The sequence below is a fragment of the Aotus nancymaae genome, unplaced genomic scaffold (genome assembly GCF_030222135.1).
Source record: "Aotus nancymaae isolate 86718 unplaced genomic scaffold, 86718_ANA_hifiasm-v0.15.2.pri h1tg000007l, whole genome shotgun sequence".
Lineage (NCBI taxonomy): Eukaryota > Metazoa > Chordata > Mammalia > Primates > Aotidae > Aotus > Aotus nancymaae.
In genome coordinates, this window is record NW_026988418.1 from 16318982 (window position 1) to 16341507 (window position 22526).

The 22526-nt window shown below is 43.5% G+C and overlaps 2 protein-coding genes and 1 non-coding gene across 6 annotated transcripts in view; 1 reads left to right on the forward strand and 2 right to left on the reverse strand.

Annotated features, from left to right (window-relative positions):
- ZYG11A (zyg-11 family member A, cell cycle regulator) overlaps positions 1–11026 on the forward strand; it is a 52929-nt gene extending 41903 nt beyond the window's left edge. Inside the window, 5 exon segments of the mRNA XM_064370488.1 lie at positions 49–93; positions 530–724; positions 5634–5695; positions 6417–6514; positions 10744–11026. Coding sequence (XP_064226558.1) covers positions 49–93; positions 530–724; positions 5634–5695; positions 6417–6514; positions 10744–11018 — 675 coding nt within the window. The 3' untranslated portion in view covers positions 11019–11026.
- A 781-nt stretch (positions 11027–11807) lies between these two features.
- Positions 11808–22526, reverse strand: part of ECHDC2 (enoyl-CoA hydratase domain containing 2) — a 28281-nt gene continuing 17562 nt past the window's right edge. For 2 of the 4 annotated variants that reach the window (XM_012434801.3, XM_021673291.2), the window contains exons 6-10: positions 22360–22416; positions 21971–22158; positions 14383–14433; positions 13011–13058; positions 11808–12172 (exon numbers count right to left, since the gene is read on the reverse strand). In XM_012434801.3, coding sequence (XP_012290224.2) covers positions 12095–12172; positions 13011–13058; positions 14383–14433; positions 21971–22158; positions 22360–22416 — 422 coding nt within the window. In that variant the 3' untranslated portion in view covers positions 11808–12094. The remainder of the gene's footprint in view (positions 12173–13010; positions 13059–14382; positions 14434–21970; positions 22159–22359; positions 22417–22526) is intronic. The other 2 variants (XM_012434802.3, XM_012434804.3) reach the window with 2 other exon arrangements.
- Positions 20101–20209, reverse strand: LOC135273463 (U6 spliceosomal RNA). Its single transcript, XR_010341264.1, has one exon. It is a non-coding gene; the product is annotated as a U6 spliceosomal RNA (small nuclear RNA).

Here is a 22526-nt window from a genome sequence, read left to right on the forward strand (position 1 = left end):
AAAGTAATCTATCTATATATGTGTGTGTGTATCTTTTTTTTTTGACAGACCTTTTCAGAGTCAGCAATACAAAGCAAAGTACTTGGTCTTTTGGTAAGGCGAATTGCTTTGAATTAATTTTAATTGCTTAAAAACAAAACCTAACACTTATATAGTACCTACTATGATTTGTATTCTAGTTCATCCAGTTATTAGCAGCGTGAACCTGACAAGTTTGTTTTGCTTAGTGTCACATTTCTTTGTAGTAGTATTTTAAAGATTAAACGAGATAAGGTAGATTAAAAAGACAATTTTTATCTAGTACTGTGCCTGGTACTTAGTAAGTGCTTCTTCAGTGTTTGTTGTTAAAGATCATCCTCATCAAGGGAGTTGGATTGTGGGTATTAGGCTAGCTTGAGCTGGAGGCAGGCATAGGAGTAAGTGTTCTGAATTTGTCTTACCCCGAGAAACAGGAAAGTGAAAAAAAGCCAATTCCTGATTCTCTCCCACCTTCTTGTCTCTGGTGTTCTCTGTTCCGTCTGACCTACAGAACAACATAGCAGAAGTCAAAGAACTTTCTTCCAAGCTGGTGACCGAAGATGTGCTGAAGCATATCAACAGTTTACTCTGTAGCAGGGAAATGGAAGTCAGCTATTTTGCTGCAGGTATCATAGCCCACCTGACATCTGACAGACGGCTTTGGATATCCCATGACTTCCAGAGGCGTATTCTTCTGCAAGATCTGGTATAGGAACCACTCTTCTTTGCAAAATCCAGAGTAATCTCTAATTACAGAAAATGTAGCTTTCTAAATTATAATATGATAGTTATAGAAAATTAGAAAAATTTATTACTAACCCATATCTTTCCACCCAAAAATATCTCTGTTAACATTTTGTTGCATATGACTTATTCCAGTCCTCTTTCCCATTAGCTCTTTTTAAAACTATTCACTTTCTTCTTTCTTTTTTTTTTTTTTGAGACAGGGTCTGTCTCCCAGGGTGGAACGCAGTGGCATGATTCATAGCTCACTGCAGCCTCAACCTCTGAGGCTTAGGGGTCCTCCCACTTCAGCCTCCCAAGTAGCTGGGACTATAGGTGTGTGCCACCATGCCCAGCTAATTTTTGTATTTTTTGTTGATGGGGTTTCACCATGTTGGCCAGGCTGTTCTCAAACTCCTGAGCTTAAGCGGTCTGCCTGCCTTGGCTTCTCAAAGTGCTGGGATTACAGGCTTGAGCCATTGTGCCTGGCCAACTTCCTTATTTCTAAATAACATACTATGCTGCTGTTCTTGACTTTGTAGCTTTAGGAATCTATCAATTCATTTTCCCACTTTGGGAAACTAAGATTCTTTTTCTCACTGTTTCTGTGCACAGCCTTTCCAAGTGTATACTCAAGGCATAAATCTTCATACCTTCACCTCAGGATTTTCTTTCCCAGAGCCTTCGCGTTCCTTCCATGTGGTCTGATTGCTTTGTATACAGTTTATGCTGTATTGCTGTCATCCTCGGATATTCCTTTACTATCATCCTGGGGGTTCCCTTTGCCTCTTGTGTGTTGGATTCCACATTTCCTGGCTTATGTGCCTTCCTATTTCTTGGTTTACTCCTACTTTTTGTTGGATCATAATCTCAGTAGCTTTCTAAGAAGAGTGGCATGAAAATGAGACCATACCAGTTTAAAAGGCCTTTATTTTACTCTCATGTTTAATTGATCAAATGGCTGGGTATAGAATTCTACCTTTTTCCTTCAAAATGTTTGCTCCATTGTCTTTTACTTCTCAGTGTCACTGTTGAGAACTCCTGTGCAAATTTTTTTTAAGCTTTAAGGTTTTTGTCCTTTGTCCTCGGTGCTCAGAAATCACAATGGTGTGCCTTGTGGGTTTATTTTCATTTTAAAATTTTTTTTTTGTTAATTTTTTTCCTTGTGGGTTTATTTTCTTATATTGTGTTGGGTACTTAGCAGTCATGAAGCTCCTTTCCTTCCTGGGAAATTTCTTTAATTTTTTTCTGGGATGTTGGCTTTCTCAGACTCATCCTTTCATATCTATCTCATTTATCTCTTTTATTCTGAATCATCTAAAAATTTAATATCATGTTTTTGTTTCACAGCTTATATATTTTTCTTTTATCTCTTTGAATATAATAATGATAATTTTAAATTTTATTTTTTTGAGACAGGGTCTTACTCTATCGCCCAGGCTGGAGTGCAGTGATGCTATCTCGGCTCACTGCAACCTCTGATTCCCGGGTTCAAGTGATTCTCCTGTCTCAGCCTCTCAAGTAGCTGGGATTACAGGTGTGCATTACCACACCTGACTAATTTTTGTGTTTTTAGTAGAGATGGGGTTTTACCATGTTGGCCAAGCTGATCTGGAACTCCTGATCTCAAGTAATCCACCTGCCTTGGCCTCCTGAAGTGCTAGGATTACAGACATGAGCCACTGGCCTGGCCAATTAAAAAAAATTTTTTTTTTGTTTTTTTGAGATGAAGTCTCACTCTGTTGCCTAAGGCTGGATGTGATCTTGGCTCATTGCAACCTTCACCTCCTGGGTTCAAGTGATCCTCCTGCCTCAGCTTCCCAAGTTGCTGGGACTACAGCTGCGTGCCACCACACCTGGCTAACTTTTGTATTTTTAGTAGAGATAGGGTTTCATCTTGTTGGCCAGGCTAGTGGCAAACTCCTGACCTCCAGGGATCCACCTGCCTCTGCCTCCAAAAATGCTGGGATTACTTGTATGAGCTTATGGCCAGCCTAATTTTTACTTTCTTAAGTTTTCCTGTTCCTCCAAGGCTTTTGTTTCCTGCAAATTACTTTTTTTCCTATTTCTTTTGTGTTTTTTTCTTAAAGTTATGGTGATCCTGAGCTGTCTGTGGGACAGCTAAGAGGGGACTGTTTGAAAACTGCAGACAGGTATAATGTGTCAGCTGTGGGCTTCACTGTAGAGTTGATCTCTTTTTTATCTTTTTTGTTGAGACAGAGTTTCGCTCTTGTTCCCCAGGCTGGAGTGCAGAGGTGCGATCTTGGCTCACTGCAACCTCTACCTTCTGGGTTTAGGTGATTCTTCTGCCTCAGCCTCCCGAGTAGCTGGGACTACAGGCATGGCTGGGCTACCATGCCCAGCTAATTTTGTATTTTTAGTAGCGACGTGGTTTCTTCATGTTGGCCAGGCTGATCTTAAACTCTCGACCTCAGGTCATCTGCCCGCCTGCCTCAGCCTCCCAAAATGCTGGGATTACAGGCATGAACCATCACACCCAGCCGATCTGTTTTTTCAGGGTCTTGTTCTGTCGCCAGGCTGGAATGCAGTGGCTTGATCTAAGCTCACTGCAACCTCTGCCTCCTGGGTTCAAGTGATTCTCCTGCCTCCACCTCTCAAGTAGCTGGGATTACAGGCATCTGCCACCACGCCCAGCTAATTTTTGTAGATATATATATATTTTTTAGTAGAGACAGGGTTTCGCCATGTTGGTCAGACTGGTCTTGAACTCCTGACCTCAGGTGATCCATCTGCCCTGGCCTCCCAAAGTGCTGGGTGTTAAAAACACACACCTTGAATGAAGAGACTCCCCAAACAGGCTTTGTATGAGCAACATGGCTGTTTATTCACCTGGGTGCAGATGGGCTAAGGCCGAAAAGGGCGTTAGCGAAGGGCGATGGGATAGGAGTTGGTTTTATAGGTTGGGGCAAATCTTTTGGGGAGAGGGCAGGGGTGAGATCAGTTACAGTGGTGGGGGTAGGGGCAAGGAGTATATATTACCATAAGTTCAGTTACAGTGGCAGGTGGGGTAAGGCGTAAGAGTAGTTAAGATCTCAGGGTGGGGTGAGTAGTATTCACATTATTATAAGAACAGTTAAGATGGCAGGGTGCGGTGAGGAGTATTCACATGATCATAATAACAGTTAAGATGGCAAGGTGGGGTGAGGGGAAGCTTATGGCCTATGGCTCTGCTGGGTGGTCAGGGATAATGATTAATTGATCAGGGGTGTGTTGCGGGGGGTGTGATCAGCCGAGGCAGTCAGGGCTTTTGACTTTCTGGGTCTTGCACATGGAGGCCTGACAGTGGGATTACAGGGATTACACGCCTAGCCAGGGTTAATAGGAGTTCTCTGGTTAGTGTTTTTAGATCTTTTGTACTACACTGGTTGGAACTTACCTGGAGAAGAACCTTGTGTTCTTTTATGTGAAAACTGTAAGCCTGGCTGCGTACAGTGGCTCATGCTTGTAATTCCAGTATGTTGGGAGGCCAAGGCTGGTGGATCATCTCAGGTCAGGTGTTTGAGAGCAGCCTGGCCATCATGGTGAAACCCTGTCTCTACTAAAAGTACAAAAAATAGCTGAGCATGGTGGTACATGCCTGTAATCCCAGATACTCGGGAGGCTGAGGCAGGAGAATCACTTGAACCTGGGAGATGGCAGCTTTAGTGAGCAGAGATCATGCCATTGCACTCCAGCCTGGGTGACAGAGCGAGACTCTGTCTCAAACAGTCAATATATACATACATACATACATACAAAAACAAAAATTAGCCAGGGATGGTGATGAGCACCTGTAATCCCAGCTACTTGGGAGGCTGAGGCAGGAGAACTGCTTGAACCCAGGAACTGTAGGTTGCAGTGAGCCGAGATCATGCCATCACACTCCAGCCTGGGCAACAAGAATAAAAATCCATCTTCAAAAAAAAAAAAAAAATTATAGGTTTCGTTTCCTATAGTCTGAAAGCCTAGTAATAGAAGAGAGTTGAGGGGCAGGGAACTTCATCATTTAGTATTTAGATTTTAACTCCAGACAGACCCCTGTTTTTAGTATAATGTTCCCACCCTGAATTGTTTATGGGGTTGCCCAGTCCAGACATTTTTATTAAGGATCACAGAAGAAATCTGGCAGTCCTAATCCTTTGAACCAGTCCTCTTTTCTTTTCTTTCCCCTGCCCCAAGATGGAGTCTTGCTCTGTCACTCAGGCTGGAGTGTAGTACAGTACAGTGGTACCATCTTGGCTCACTGCAACCTCCACTTCCCGGGTTCAACTGATTCTCCTGCCTCAGCCTCCCGAGTAGCTGGGATTACAAGCACATGCCACCACACCTGGCTAATTTTTGTATTTTTTAGTACAGATGGGGTTTCACCATGCTGGCCCGGCTGGTCTCGAACTCCTGACCTCAGGTGATCACCCACCTCAGTCTCTTAAAGTGCTAGGATTATAGGCATTAGCTACTGCGCCTGGCCCAGTTCTTTTATTTTCAACCCTACCTCTAATTTCACTTCAAGAAGTACCTCACGTACCAAATTTTTAAGTCTCTGAGGGGTTCTCTTCGAATTGGTTTGTGTTTTAACCTTTCCCGGTGCTAGATACTAAATTAGTTACCATTTTTCCACGTGCATTGTTCTTTGTGTTTACTTTCTGGTAATGGGATTCCTGAGGGAGTAGAAGTAAATGTGTACTCAGTCCAGTATCTTTAAACAGATGCCCCTTGTAATTTTTCCCACATTGTTAATATGTTCTGTGTATATAATGGTTATGTGATTGATATTTTGCCAAGTAGATGTATCCAAATTTGTTCAGTCATTCCCAGATTTTGAAAAATTTTGTTGTAAATGGTGGAATACAATATTTGAATCTTGGTTTCTCTGGTTTTTTTTTTTGGAGTAGCATTCAACTATCCAGAATTGGACAAGTTCAAGTTGTAAGATGACAGCACTAGTGACCTATAGGTAATTTCATGATGTTGTGCTTTTCTTAAAGGCTATACTCAATGATACAGTGATAATGTGTTAGAGTCAGTTAGACTTATGTTCAAATCCTATTTCTCTGGGATAGTGGGAAAGTATTTCTAGAAAGTCAGTTTTCCTTGTCTGTAAAATGAGGCTGACAGTGTGCAAGATTGAGTATGCAATGAGATATTGAATGTATAAAATGTCTAACACAGAATGCAATTTCTCAAATAATAGCTTCACTGTATGCTCAGTCATAGTGAGGAGTTGACCCTGAAGGGAAAATGTTGAAAGTTTTTTTTTTTTTTCCCCAACCCTTTGAGATAGAGTCTCGCTCTATTGCCCAGGCTGGAGCTGGGATGCAGTGGCATGATCACATCTCAATGCACCCTTGACTTCCTAGGCTCAAGTGATCCTCCCACCTCAGCCTCCTGTGTAGCTGAGACCACAGGCATGTGCCACCAGGCCCAGCTAATTTATTTATTTATTTTTTGTAGAGATGGGGGTTCACCTTGTTGCCTAGGCTGGTCCTAAATTCCTGAGTTCAAGCGATCCACTTGCCTTGGCCTCCTAAAGTGCTGGGATTACAGGGGTGAGCCACCACGCCCAGCCGTGAAAATTATATATATTATTATAAATTATATAGTATACATTAGTATATCCCTGAACACTGGCCTGAGTTCTGGATTAACATCTTTGTACTTACTTTTTTTTTTTAAAGATCTTTCAAGACATTTTTCCCGCTCCTTGGCAACTTCTCTCAACCAGAGGTTCAGCTCTGGGCAGTATGGGCTATGTATCACGTCTGCAGTAAAAATCGTATGTATTCAACATATATTCAAAACATAATAGTTTTCCAGCTGTTTTTCTGTGTAATGAATAAGTTCAAGATGGATGTGCAAAAATTGTCTACCTCTGTCCTCTGTATTTAGCTGTGTTTAAAAAGAAACTGAAAAAAGATATTACTAGTTTAAAACAATGCTGCAGAATTAGTAATCCATTTGAGGGTAGATAGCAAGCAAAATAGAACGTAAAAGTTTACTCCTACTTGTATTCCCCACAGACAAGCACCGTTAATAATTTGATAACTAATCTTCCAGATACTTTTCTATATCCATGCTGTATTTAGTATATACTGTATATGTGAAATATATTTTTAAACAAAATGGGCTCATTCTGTGCATGCTGTCCTATAGTTTGGTCTTTTCACTCAACAGTTTATTGCTGATACTCTTCCTTTAGTAAAACATGGACCTGCTTGTGTGTAATGGTCTATGGGAGACTGATAGGCCTGGAGTCAGGGGTTATTTCCCAGACAAATTAAATATTTTTACATGTTTTGCTGTTTAAAATCCCTTTTGAGGCCAGGTGAGGGGTCTCCCAAAGTGCTGAGTTTATAGCACTTTGGGAGGTTGAGGCAAGAGATCACTTGAGGCCAGGATTTTGAGACCAGCCTGGGAAACATAGCAAGACCCCACCTCTAAAAAGCGTTAAAAAAAAAAAAATTAGCCAGGTGTGCATGGCATGCACCTATAGTAGCAGCTACTTGAGAAGCTAAGGTGGAAGTATACCTTAAGCTCAGGAGTTCAAGGCTGCAGTGAGCTGTGATAGTGTCACTGTACTTTGTCTTAAAAAAAAAGAAAATAAAATCCCCTTTGAGAATTTTCAGTTTATATCCTCTGCTGAGAATTGTTATAAAATTTTTTGCCGGGCGCGGTGGCTCACGCCTGTAATCCCAGCACTTTGGGAGGCCGAGGCGGGTGGATCACAAGGTCAAGAGATCGAGACCATCCTGGTCAACATGGTGAAACCCCGTCTCTACTAATACAAAAAATTAGCTGGGCATGGTGGCGCGTGCCTGTAATCCCAGCTACTCGGGAGGCTGAGGCAGGAGAATTGCCTGAACCCAGGAGGCGGAGGTTGCGGTGAGCCGAGATCGCGCCATTGCACTCCAGCCTGGGTAACAAGAACGAAACTCCGTCTCGGAAAAAAAAAAAAAAAATTTTCATTGTATTACAGGAGATATATTTTATATAAAACCTAAGAGACAACTTTTAGAATTAAAAGTTGAGCATGTTAACTAGCTGTAAAGCAAGTACATAAAGATGAATAGTTTTATAATGTCAGCAAAAACCAGAAAATGTAATTAAGGGAAAAGCTACCACCACTGACATTATTAACAAAAACATAAAATATTTTAAAATGCCTCTGTGGAAAACCATGAGATAATTTAAAAGCCTGAAATAATTATGAGAGCATACCCTGTTCTAAGATGGAAAGACCTATTAGATATATAGATGTCACTTCTTTTCAGTTTGTTACTGTAATATAATTCAAATGAATAGGTAAGAGATGGAGGATCTGAAAATTATTCTAAAGTTCTTCTGACAGATTCAACAGGAAAGAACTAACAAAGAAAAATATTTGTTTGTCTTTTTGAGATGTGGTTTCACTCTTGTTGCCGAGGCTGAAGTAGCGCAATTTGTGTGTGATCTCGCCTCACTGCAACCTCTGCCTCCTGGGTTCAAGCAATTCTCCTGCCTCAGCCTCCCAAGTAGCTGGGACTACAGGTGCCTGCCACCATGCCTGGCTAATTTTTGTATTTTGGTTAGAGATGGGGTTTTACCATGTTGGCCGGGCTGGTCTCAAACTCATGACCTCAGGTGATCTGCCTGCCTCAGCATCCCAAAGTGTTGGAATTACAGGCATGAGCCACCACGTGCAGTCAGAAAAATGTTTTCTTTCTTTTCTTTTGAGACAGAGTCTTGCTCTGTTGCCTAGGCTGTAGTGCAGTGGCACAATCTCGGCTCACTGTAACCTCCATCTCCCGGGTTCAAGCAACTCTCCTGCCTCAGCCTCCTGAGTAGCTGGGATTACAGGTGTGTGCCACCACGCCCGGCTAATTTTTGTGTTTTTGTTAGAGATGGGGATTCACCCTGTTGGTCAGGCTGGTCTCGAACTTCTGACCTCATGATCCACCCACCTTAGCCTCCCAACGTGCTGGGATTACAGGCGTGAACCACCGTGCCTGGCTAGAAAAATGTTTTCTTACGGGTTCAAGCATGGTGGCTCACACTTGTAATCCCAGCAATTCAGGAGGCCAAGACAAGAGGATCACTTGATTCCAGGAGTTCATGGCTACAGCCATGATCATGCCACCGCCTACTTCCAGCCTGGGGAATAGAGCAAGACTCTTGTCTCTAAGATAAGAAAGAAGGCAAGACGTGGTTTTTAGGAGCTTGTCCGTAGACTTGACTTAACCTTATAATATGGTGCCATGAGTGGTTCTGACATGTGAATAGATAGCAGATGATTGGATCAGAATGGCCCTGAAACAGACTCCAATATACAGTTAAAACAGGAGAAACTAACTGCAACTAGAATTCGGTTGAGTACTTATGTGTCAGGCAATGTTGTAAGCACTTTATGAATAACTCGTTTAATCTTCACAACAACTAGAAGGGCACAGCATGTTATTTTTAAATCTTTTTTTTTTTTTTTTTTTTTGAGACGGAGTTTCGCTCTTGTTAGCCAGGCTGGAGTGCAATGGCGCGATCTCGGCTCACCGCAACCTCCGCCTCCTGGGTTCAGGCAATTCTCCTGCCTCAGCCTCCTGAGTAGCTGGGATTACAGGCACACACCACCGTGCCCAGCTCATTTTTTGTATTTTTAGTAGAGACGGGGTTTCACCATGTTGACCAGGATGGTCTCGATCTCTTGACCTCGTGATCCACCTGCCTCGGCCTCCCAAACTGCTGGGATTACAGGCGTGAGCCACTGCGCCCGGCCATTTTTCTTCTTTAAAAGTAATTTGTGTGATCTTATGTGTTATGTTGAGGGGGGCAGTATGGGGAAAGATTATGAAATCAACTTTAGCAAGGCTTTTTTTTCTGTGAGAATTCATTTTAGAATGGATTGATGTGTCCCTTCGCGGTTATTTGCTTCTGTGAAATGCTCCAGAGGTTTCCCTAGGCTTGTGCTAGTTTTTTTATGTTAATTTCTTTTTAAAATTTTTTATCATTTTTATTAGGACTGTGCTACTGAATATATTAATTTCTCAGCAACATTCAGGTGGTGTAAATTCAAACCCTATTACCCACTTGGGATTGTGGTCATGAGCTTTCAGGAAAGATTTCTCCTCTCCTACTCCCATATACCCCTAGAGCCCAGTCCATAGCAGAGGTGCTTCAGTATCTTATCCCTTCTCTCATCTAACCCTTCAAGGGTCTACTTTTTTGCATGGATTTTGCTTCGAACTCAGCAAGCTGAAATTTAAATGCCTTGATTACTAAAACTACCAGTTTCTTTCTGCTGCAGGCTTAGCTGCAGGTTAGCTTACATTAGCTGAAGTGCTCTCTGTTTCCAGCTCCCAGAAAATTCCTTTCGTTTGTACATTCATCTATGCATTTAAAAATTTATGAATTATGTATATATATTTTTTCCTACGTCACCTCCGTTTTTTTTTTTAAATGAATTATATTTTATTTAACATTTGGTGTTTTCAGCATCGTTTAACTAGGATTAAAGATGTTTGGGCTGGGCCTGGTGACTCATGTAATCCCAGCACTTTGGGAGGCTAAGGCAGGTGGATTACCTGAGGTCAGTTGACTAACATGGTGATAACCTGTCTCTACTAAAAATACAAAAAAATTAGTCAGATGTGGTGGTCACCTGTAATCCCAGCTACTTGGGAGGCTGAGGCAGGAGAATTGCTTGAACCTGGGAGGTGGAGGTTTCAGTGAGCAGAGATTGTGCCACTGCACTCCAGCCTGGGCAACAAAAGCAAAACTCTGCCTCAAAAGTAAAAAAAAGATGTTTGAAGCACAGAGTTGTCTGGAAGTAAACATACTAAAATGAGCATCTGTTATCTCATCATATGAGCATTAAGTTTTGACATACTTCTTTAGAATTGACTCATTTTATCCGTTAATTCCTGGGCCAAAGGGCTTAAACCTTTGTATTCTTTCTTCAGAAAGGTGAATGTGGTGACAATGGAATATTTAAAATGCTAGTTGTCCATGGAGTGTCTCTCTTTGATTTTCTTTCAGCCAGCAAATACTGCAAAATGTTAGTTGAAGAAGAAGGATTGCGGCTTTTGTGTGATATCCAGGAGCACAGTGAGGCAACCTCCCAAGCACAGCAGATTGCAGCCTCCATTCTGGATGACTTCAGAATGCATTTCATGAATTACCAGCGGCCCTCACTGTGTTGAATGCCCTTCTGCACCTCAGGGTCTTCAGAGATGTGCTCTCTTTCTCCATGTCAGGTGTTCTGCCCTGGCAGTAGTTGCATATTGAAACCAGTTATTGTTGGGAGTTTGTGAGTTGGCTGTCTAATTGGCCTTTCATTGTTGATTTTATTTTATATACATTACAAAAGGTTGGATTTGTATGATAGCTGTAATCCCAAGTCAAGTTGGACTCATTCTGAGGGCGCCCTTTCAGCGGCAATTTTGAAGACTCAAACCGTGGACTCTGGGAAGGCCTGGAAGCTTGTGTTGGAACAGCTATGCCAGTTACTTTTCCCTAGTAAAAGTAACTGGGCATGGTGGCATGTGCCTGTACCAGCTACTCCAGAGGCTGAGGTGGGAGGATTGCTTGAGCCTGAGAAGTGGAGGCTGCAGTGAGCTGAGATCGCGCTACTGTACTCCAGCCTGGAGCCTGGGCGACAGAGCAAGACCCTGTCTCAAAAAAAAAAAAAAAAAAAAAAAAAAAAGATTTTTCTGCCACCCTATAGTTTACAGAAGGGTTTCACAGTGATGATTTCATTTGGTCCTCATGAAAATATTGTATGTTAACAATTACAACATACTTATTGTATATGAGATGTTTTTATTTTGCTAAATCTTCACAAGTTTCATTTTGTAGGTGAGGAAGCTGAGGCCCAGAGTGTTGAAACAATTTGTCCAGGGTTATACAGCGAGTTGCTAGCCAAGACTGGGATCTGCAGTCTGACTCCTGACACATGTTCAACCAGTATCAGAGTTTGTTTATTACCTCTATGGTCCAAGGGAAGAAACTAGGAGTATCTTAAAATCTCTTGACATCTCTGGTGAGTGCCTGATAACTGGGAGGAGAGAGGTCAGGGGCTGAGAGCCAAAGATACCAAGACCCAGAGGGATCTATTTTAATTCGTTATCATTCAAGTAGAGAGAAGCATATACCAAAGCAAATCCAACCCTATTGATTATGTCTAATCAAGCTAAGGAGGGTAGCAGTAGGTGATAGGGTCAGCACCTTGGTTCCAGGCATCACGCCAGCCATTTTATCTCCATCATCATCCCTGTGAAGAAATGGAAGCCTGGAGAGGCGAAATGATGAGGGCAGTCTGGCTGCAAATCTTCCTTCTGGATCCTGCTCTTCAGGGCATGCCTCTCCCGTGCTGAAGGTTAAATGGGGGTCATTTGCCAACAAATTTGGGGGGCCGCTTCTCCCTGAAGGCTGCCATGCCCTCCAGCCGGTCCCAGGTTGGAATGTTCTGCAACAAGGTACAGAATACTGGTTTTGGGGGAGCCGGGTCAGAGGCCCAAAAAGAGTTGCTTAAGCTTGTCTGACCCATGACAAAGCCAGGGTCCAGGTGTTTCCATTGTCGCTGGACTCTGGTCTTGAGCCATGTAAAGATATAAGCCTCCGTGGCTGCTTTGTCTCCTGGGGAAGACAGGCCAGCCTTTGTATTCTCTGCACCCCATCAGCATTAGCCTCCACTTGCACACTGCTCTCATGCCTCCAGAGAACTCACTGCCTTCTGCAGTGGTCTGACATGAGGCTGTGCAGTAGAGAAGAGAAATTCTTTGCAGCAAGAAATACGGCTTTGAATCCAGGTTCACAGTAGGTTCTCCAAGTCGCAGAACCCCTTAGCAGTATTTTGGATATCTGTTAACCTGGAGATTAGCATTTTTTACTCAACTGTGAGTAAGAGATTTAATAGGTCAGTCCCAAGTTTATAGCCCCCTACATTGAACACAGCCTGCAGGCTACAACCAAGCCCTTGACCTCCCAACTCCAGCCTGTCCTTTACACTGGAAACTGGTACAGAGGCAAAAGAAGTGGTTCTTTCTCTCAAGTCTGTGTTGTGTGATTCTCAGCATTAAGTGGGCAGGATGTACCTCAGTATATTAGATGGTTGAGGGAAAAGTCCCAGAGAGAAGCACTGTGGCTCTCCTGAAGCCACTCCAGGTGACTTACGAGGGAGGATGGATGCAGTCAGACTGTTTGGATTGGGAGGAACCTGCTATATCGGTCATGTACTAGACAAAAGTCCCTCTAGGCTGGCCCAGCCTATGTTAACAAGCAGGCAAGGGCTGGTAGCTACATACCTGGGCATAGCATATCCCTTCAATGGCCATCCCTGAGGCAATGTCCACCTGCAAGAAAGAAGTGCTCCCTAGATCAGTCTGACCTTGTCCATCTTCACCCACACTGGAAGCCAGCCCACCCTATTGCCTGCAGACTTTTATATGAGCAGATAGCTATGAGAAGGAATTCCCTTTCTGGAGAAGAAACACCATTCACAACTGTGAAACAGTGCTGGGATAAATAGGAGACAGACTGAGATACTTCACCAGAGCAGAGTTCAGCGTTCCTCTCCATCTGGCTGCCTCACCATGCCTCCCTTCACCCCTGTTAGTTAATTCCTGAGCTTTTATGACCTGGCCCCTGGCAATTGCTCCAGCCTCTAGGGCCCAGTGACTGGCACTTAAAAGCCTCCTTCTAATGTGTGTAAACTTCTAATGTGTGTAAAGCAAGGGTTATTCCTATTCTACAGCTGAGAAACCTGAGGCATAGAAAGGTGAAATAATTTGTCAAAGTTCACAACAGTACGTGGAAGAGCAGTTCTTTGAACCCGGACAGCCCAGCGCCAGTGCCTCTAACTTGGATAGTATTCCTCCCTCACTCTCATCTGGACTAGCTGCTTGCTTATCCTCCTCTGCTTCTGCTCATACTTTTCCTCTGGAATTCTTATCCTTCCCACAGTCTAACTGTAGAAAACATTCTTTAACCCAGCACTGCCCAGTATGGTAGCCACTAGCCACATGTGACTGTCAAGCACTTGAAGTGTGATTTGTGTGAAGGAGAAACTGAACATTTTCTTTTAATTTAAAAGCCACACATGTGTATCATAGTGGACCACACAGCTCTAATGTCTCTGGGGTGTCAGCATGGTACCATTAACCTTGATTTGTGTCTATCTTCCCCCTCCCATCTTAGGGACAGTGACCATGTTGAACTCATCTCTGTATTCCAGTTCCCAGCTTCGGTCTAGATTCAGTGTGTGATGAGTGAATGGATGGGTGAGTTGAGGTGTACAGATAGATTAGCCACACCCAAGGCATCACCCCAAGCCCTGCCCTGAGGCCACATTACTGACTGCCAGCACAAACCTCACGGCACGGACTGGCAGCCACACAGACCTGGGTTCTTTCCACTCACTTCCTTTGAGACCTTTGGCAAGTCATTTACCTCTTCTGAACCTCAGTCTCCTCTCTCTCCAGGGGAGACAACGTAAACAGTAATATCTGGCCAAACTTCCATCTACCCAATTTGCAGTGGGTAAACTGAGGTAGAGAGCGAGGTCAAAGTCTGTTAGAAGAGTCCCCTTCCAGAGTTCTTTCCAGCTATGCTGTCTATCTGAGCTCTGAAAGCACTGTGTCCCAGCCATGACCAAATCCCAACCCGAAACCCTCTCACCTCCATTCCTCGGTCAATGGCTACTTTGCCCAGCCGCACAGCAATGGGGGCCTGTAGAAAAGCAAAGTCTTGGTTGAGGAGGATATCTAGGCTGATAGTTGCAGTTCTTAGGTGCACAGCTTTGTTTTGAAGGAGGGAGGCACATGTCTGGGTCTAGTGCCAGCCATTCTACTGACATAGTTTCTTTAGTGTTAGTCCTATAACCTGTTAGCTGAGATTATTTTCTATCATGAAAGAAGCCAGACTGATCCCTGACCATCTGGGTTTCTAGTCATTCAGCCCATCCTTCCAACATGTACAACGTAACTAGTTTACAAAGTGCTTTCCTCCCCACAGACTCATCTAATGGTGCTACCTGCACTTCCAGGCTGGTGTCATCACTGATACCCATTTTACAGCTGTGAGATTGCAGTGCAAGGAGGTGAAGCACTTGGCTGTGTTTATCCAATCATTGATGAGACTCCCAGCCACTGCTGCCCCCTTCCTTGACCTCATCTCAGCAAATGACAGCCTCAGCGGTTAGCAGGTTTTACCTCAGCAGAGTGAAACAAAGTCAGGGTTAGGAACTTGGGTTTTCAAGTCTACTGGGCTGGGTTGAAATCCTGGTTGGTGGGGGAGGGGGGTGTATTTTAATACAGCCGCACAGAAGCAACAGTGTCTGCTTTGTCACTGGCCTTGGTTCCACAGCAGTCCTAGCACTCCAGTCTCAGGTCCACTTCCAGGCAAGGAGGAATTACTTTCTATATCATATTATTTGAAGTATTTATAAAACTTTCTCAAGAAAAGTCAATTTTTAAAGTCTATTAGCATAGAAACTATAAATGAATCCCACAATAGACTGTCAAAAATGCTATATAGGGAAAAAAACTATAAATGAAAAAGCTAGCTACATAAAAATGAAGAACTTCCATTGGTAAAAATGCCATGAATAAAAGACAAAAGTAAAAAACGGAAAAACAACTGGGCATAGTGGCTCATGCCTGTAATCCCAACACTTTGGGAGGCCGAGGTGGGTGGATCACTTGAGGTCAGCCTGGCCAACATGGTGAAACCTCATCTCTACTAAAAATAAAGAAATTAGCCGGGAGTTGTGGTGGGCCCCTGTAACCCCAGCTACACGGGAGGCTGAGGCAGGATGCTTGAACTAAAGAGGCAGTGGTTGCAGTGAGCCGAGATCAGGCCACTGCACTTCAGCCTGGGCTACAGAGCGAGACTTCGTCTCAAAAAAAAAAAAAAAAAACACCGCTGGGAAAAAGAATTGCAATGCTTATGACAGATGAACTTCCTTGACTTACAAAAAAGATGGTATAAAGTAACTTTTAAACCATTTACAGAGTATGTAAAGGTTGTTCACCAGAGGAGAAGTATGAACGTGAAGGATGTCCAGCAGCTTCACTTTTGAAAGGCAAATCAACAGTGAGGTACTGTGCCCTTTCACCTCAGACCAGCAAATACTAAAGTATCAATATGCCCACTATTGCCAAGACTGGGGAAACCAGTGTTAACATACATTACTGACAGGAAAGTAAATGAGTATGCCTCGGGAGAGCAATTTGGCAAAAACTGGCAAGTGCTGGTGTGCATGCTCAGAGCTGCAGCCTGTAGGGACTTGTATACAGTTATTCACTCCAGCTGTCTGGTGGTCGCAAAAAGACAACAGAAGGGTTTATTGTTAGGGCAGTGGTTGAATGACAGCACATCCCCGACCATGAATAAGAGTGTACAGTTGTTGAAAAGAATGAAGTTGGCCAGGCACAATGGCTCACACCTGTAATCCCAGCACTTCAGGAGGCCTAATATGGTGAAACCCTGTTTCTACTAAAAATACAAAAAAATTAGCTGGGTATGGTGGTGCGTGTCTGTAGTACCTGTAATACCAGCTACTCGGAAGACTGAGGCAGGAGAATTGGTTGAACCCGGCAGGCGGAGGTTGCAGTGAGCCAAGATAGCATCATTGCACTCCAGCTTGGGCAACAAAAGCAAAATTCCATCTCAAAAAAAAAAAAAAAAAATCAGTCACATAATGAAATGGAAAAATCTCCAAAAGATACTAAATTTTAAAAGTAGGCCATGTGCAGTGGCTCATGCCTGTAATCCCAGCACTTGGAGGCTGAGGTGGGTGGAACACTTGAGATCAGGACTTCAAGACCAGCCTGGCCAACATGGCAAAACTTAGTCTATACTAAAAATACAAAAATTAGCCAGGTGCAGTGGCAGGCACCTGTAAACCCAACTACTTGGGAGGCTGAGGCAGGAGAATTGCTTGAACCCGGGAGGCAGAGATTGTAGTGAGCCCAGATTGCGCCACTGCACTCCAGCCTGGGCAACAGAGCGAGCCTCTGTCTCAATTAAAAAAGATAAAAAAGGAAGGTGCATCCTAGTATGTATATTATGATTCTATTTGCATAAAATATTGGTACAACATACCTTTAGGGAGAAATACAGGATTCAAACATGGAGGAATATAAAACAAAACCTTCCTTTTATATAACAAAACATTTATAAACCTTCACTTACAAAATAAAGGTTTTGTTTTACATTTTTCCATGTTTGAATTCTTTACTATGAATATTTATGTTTTTAAAATTACCAGATTAGCCTCGAAAGATGTTTCTTGTCCTCTAAGCCATTAAAAGGAATTTATTTAAATATGTAAGCATATATGCATAATACACATCCTCCATATGAAATGGAAATTTCTGAAAGAGTATGGAAACTTAAAGGGCTGTTTGGGTTTGCTTGTGACTGAAGGGTTACTAGGATGTGAGACTTTCACTTTTAAAACTGGGATAGCCACAAGTATCTTGCTTTAACTTTTACTTTATGCCCTTCTTACTCCTCTGTTCATTTAGATTTGCTTGCCATGAGTATGTATTATTAATTAGGTAATTACCTAATAAAGTAATCTTGGCTATGTACAGTGGCCCAGGCCTGTAATCACAGGGCTTTGAGAGGCTGAGGCAGGAGGATTGCTTGAGCCCAAAGAGTTTGAGACCAGCCTGGGCATCACAGTGAGATCCCATCTCTACAAAACATAAAAAATTAGCTGGGCGTGGTGACTTGCACCTGTAGTCTCAGCTACTCAGGAAGGCTTAGGTGGGAGGATCACTTGAGCCTGGAAGGTCAATGCTCCAGTGAGCTGTGATCATGCCACTGCACTCCAGCCTGGGCAAAAGAGCCAGACCCTATGTGAGAAAAAAGAATATTTTATTAAAGAAAGTTAAAAACGGTATGTACATATGTTTGTGAGTGAAAACAAATTCTAGCCAAGTCAGTAGCTTGCACCTGTACTCCCAGCTATTCAGACACTAAGGTGGAAGGACTACTCGAGCCCAGGGCTTCAAGGCTGCAGTGAGCTATAATTGTGCCACTGCACTCCAGCCGGGGCAACAGAGCAAGATCCTGTCTCTAAAAAAAGAAAAGAAGAAAAAAAACACCGTTGAATCCATTATTCAAAGTGTAATGTGTATTTACTATTTAAGAAGGAGATCTGTGTTAGCAAACTGTGGATATTGACAGTTTTTTCTGAGCTGAGTAAATTCTGGAACGATTTGCGACCCTATCAGAGTGGTTTGTCCACCAGATGGTGGCCATCTACACCATCCCTGGCCCTCACCTCTCCAGAAACCTTTATTCTGAGCACCCAGTAACAGGTGAAAGTTGAAGGTTTGTTTTTCAAGTTGACCCAGAAGGTCTCAACTCTGGGATTATTCACTCAATTACTTGTTTTTGGTAGACTGGTGTTTTGGTGTACAAAGCTACTTTTAAGTACTGAAAATATCAGTAATTATTTAGTACCATTATTTCAGTATATTTGGAAATCTGAATTATTTTGTGATTGTTATTTAGTTAATGCAAAAAAGACAAACCCTACAGTCTATGGGTCTAGGTGTGAAAGCTGCAATCAGCCACTCCCTTGAGTGGCCCAGAGTTCTGTATTAGTTCAGGGACTTTCTAACCAAGTGTAATAGAAACTTGACAGCATTAATAATGTCTAGGCAACAGTATCAGATTTTTCATTTATATATGATGAAACAAAAAGAAGACAAAACAAATTTTTTTTTTTTGAGACAGTTTTGCTCTGTCACCTAGGCTGGAATGCAATGGTGCAACGTCAGCTCACCGAAACCTCTGCCTCCCAGGTTCAAGCAGTTCTCCTGCCTCAGTCTCCCAAGTAGCTGGGATTAGAGGCACCCACCACCATGGCTGGCTAATTTTGTATTTTTAGTAGAGATGGGGTTTCTCTGTGTTGGTCAGGCTGGTCTCGAACTCCTGACCTCAGGTGATCGGCCTGCCTCCGCCCCCCAAAGTGCCGGGATTACAGGGATGAGCCACCATGCCCGGCCAACAAATGCTTTCAAAAAGCTATAGTCCCTAACCCCCAACTTGAAGACGATCTGTTTTAGGAAGAATTAGGGTTAAGAGACAGGAAATAAAGGATTTTTGTTCAAAATTATACTTTTTTTTTTTTTTTTTTTTGAGACGGAGTTTCGCTCTTGTTAGCCAGGCTGGAGTGCAATGGCGCAATCTCGGCTCACCGCAACCTCCGCCTCCTGGGTTCAGGCAATTCTCCTGCCTCAGCCTCCTGAGTAGCTGGGATTACAGGCACACACCACCGTGCCCAGCTCATTTTTTGTATTTGAGATGGGGTTTCACCATGTTGACCAGGATGGTCTCGATCTCTTGACCTCGTGATCCACCTGCCTCGGCCTCCCAAAGTGCTGGGATTACAGGCGTGAGCCACTGCACCTGGCCTTTTCTTCTTTTTTTAAATTTTGAGATGGAGTCTCACTCTGTTGCCCAGGCTGGAGTGCAATGGCATGATCTTGGCTCACTGCAACCTCTGCCTCCCAGGTTCAAGCCATTCTGCCTCAGCCTCCTGAGTAGCTGGGATTACAGGTGCCTGCCACCTCACCCAGCTAATTTTTGTATTTTTAGTAGAGACAGGTTCTACCACGTTGGCCAGGCTGGTTTGGAACTCCTGACCTCAGGTGATCTGCTGGCCTTGGCATCTCAAAAGTGCTGAGATTACAGGTGTGAGCCACCATGCCTGGCCTCAACATTATACTTTTTTCTTCTTCTTTTAACAGAATCTTGCTCTGTTACTCAGACCATAGTGGCACGATCTCAGCTCACTGCAACCTCCGCTTCCCAGACTCAAGCAATTCTTGTGCCTCAGCCTCCCAAGTAGCTGTAATTACAGGCATGAGCCACCATGCCTGGCTAATTTTGTAATTTTAGTAAAGATGTGGTTTTGCCATATTGGCCAGGCTGGTCTCGAACTACTGGCATCAAGCAATCCGCCCTTCTTGACCTCCCAAAGTGCTGAAATTATAGGAATGAGCCACTGTGTCTTATTTTCTTTTTTAATACAAAAGAGGTCTCACTATGTTGTCCAGGCTGGTCTTGAACCCCTGGTCTCAAGCAATCCTCCCACCTCAGCCTCCCACAGTGCTGGGATTACAGGCGTGAGCCACTATGCCCAACCAAAATGGTTACTTTTATATGATTAATATCTGTCAGTATTAAAATGATGTATGGTTAATTTTGTTTTGTGACATTTATAACTTTTTATATATGAAATGCATTTAGTTTTTAAAATGTTGTACGTATTTTGCTCTCTTAAAAACAAAATACCATTTTTATATTGCTTTCTGTATTGTGCAAAATAAATGCCAAAATGCCAGTGTTGTATTTTTTTTTTTTTAATTTTAATTTTTTTATATGGAACGCTTCACGAATTTGTGTGTCATCCTTGCGCAGGGGCCATGCTAATCTTCTCTGTATCGTTCCAATTTTTTAGTATATATTCTGCTGAAGCGAGCACTATATATTTTTTAATACTGCAATCATTTTTTGTGACCTTGTCATCAAGGCAAGTCACTGAACTTTTATAGGTTTTCTCACAAATAAAATGGGGATACTCAGCTTAACTACATTATTCTAAGAGTTGAGACACTGTATTAAGGCACCTAGCAATTATAGGCTAGGACAAATTTATTATAAATTAGTCTAACCTAGCTCCATTTCAGCCACTTTTGATCTTTATGGAAACTCAGGATCTCCTTTACTCAATCCCTTTTATCCTGGGCCCCCTTGGAGTTGTGAGAAACCAGCAGACCCTCGAAGGGTCTTGGGAGACCCCAGACAGCTTTGGGCCCTGCAGCTAATACCTTTGAGTACCATGCTGAGAAGTAATTATTTGAGGATTTTAATTTTTTTTTATTTCAGTAGATTTTAGGGAACAGGTGGCTCTGGTTACATGGATAAGTTCTTTAGTAGTGGTCTCTAAGATTTTGGTGCACTGTACCCAATGCATAGTCTTTTATGCCTCAACCCCTCCCATGCTATTTATTTGAGGATTTTTTTTTTCTTTGAGGTGGAGTTTCTCTCTTGTTGCCCAGGCTGGAGTGCAATGGCATGATCTCAGCTCACTGCAACCTCAGCCTCCTGGGTTCAAGAAATTCTCCTACTTCAGCCTCCCGAGTACCTGGGATTACAGGCATGTACCACCACTCCTGGCTGATTTTGTATTTTTAGTAGAGATGGGGTTTCTCCATCTTGGTCAGGCTGATCTCAAACTCCTGACCTCAGGTGACCTACCCTCCTCATCCTCCCAAAGTGCTGGGATTACAGTTGTGAGCCACCATGCCTGGCTTATTTGAGGAGTTTTTTAAATAACGGTGTTTTTTTTTTTTTTTTTGGTTGATTTTTAGTGTTGGTTTTTTGTTTGTTTTGTTTTCATTTGTTTTTTGAGCAATGGGCTTTTTCCTTGTTGCCCAGACTGGAAGTGCATCGGCAGGATCAGCTTACTGCAGCTTTGAATTCATGGGTTCAAGCAATTCTTTTTCTCAAACACCTGGGATTACAGACTTGAACTACCACATCTGGCTAAAAAATGAGTCCTGGCCAGGCACAGTGGCTCACGCTTGTAATTCTAACACTTTGGGAGGCTGAGGCAAGAGGATCACTTGAGCCCAGGAGTTCAAAACTGCAGTGAGCTATGCTTGCACCACTGCACTCCAGCCTGGATGACAGAGACCCTGTCTCTTAAAAAAAAAGTCTTAACACATGTCCTGCATTTCTTATCTCCACCAGGTAGTATGGTAGGAAATATGGGTTGGAAGTTCTGCATTCATTTTAGAATCTTGCTTTTTAAGTCTTCAGGGCATTTTAAGGCTGTGCTATACAGCACAGTAGCCACAAGCCACATGTGGCTATTAGCATTTGTAATGTGGCTAGTGTGAATGAGGAACTACGTTCATTTTATCCAATTTAAATCATTTGGCTAGTGGCTCCTATACTGGATAAGCACAAGTATAGAACATTTATCTCATCTCAGAACAGTCTACTGGACAGCGTTAAGTTCTAAGGGCTTTCAACCCCATTTGATTCCAGCCCTTTGGAATTCAATTTACATTTTAATTTGAAATTTAAATTTGACTTGTGTTTACTGGATGGTTAAATAAACTCCAAAGAGGGTTAATCATATCTCTGGGTGAATGGATGTGCAGCCCAAGGAGTCACCCCGCCCGACACATGCATCCCCCATGACCCCGGCTCTCCTTGTGCAGAGCTGTCAACACACCTGGGGCAGGATCTCCTGGGCCAGTGCTCGTGCCCGGTGGTAGGCAGCGTCACCCTCCTCATTCTGGGCCACAGTGTGATTCACCAGTCCCAGCGCGTGGGCCTGCGTTCCACTCAGTCGTCGACCGGTGAAGATGAGCTCCTTTGCCAGGGCCACCCCCAGGCAGCGTGGCAGCCTCTGAGTCCCTCCTGCCAGGATGGAGGGGGCAGGGTGGGAATCAGCATGGGAAGTGGGAACTCAGAGAAGGCCCAGCCTGGGACTCAGCCAAGACTTCTCAGAGGAGCAGAGTTCGGATGAGAGGGCAGAACTCAGAACAGAGGGCAAAAAAAGGAAGGCGGTAAAGGACCCTGGGTGGGGTGGAATTGGGCAGGTGCTGCAGTTGCAATTACCTGCCCCCGGGAGGAGCCCTCGAGTAGTCTCAATCAGTCCCAAGACGGCCGAGGAAGCTGCTCAGACAGAACAGAGTGAGGCCTCCCTCGCCAATCCAGTCCCCCAGTGCTAATCCCTGAGGCCACATCTGCCTGTGCTCTCTACTCGCCGCTCTAGCCACTTCCCC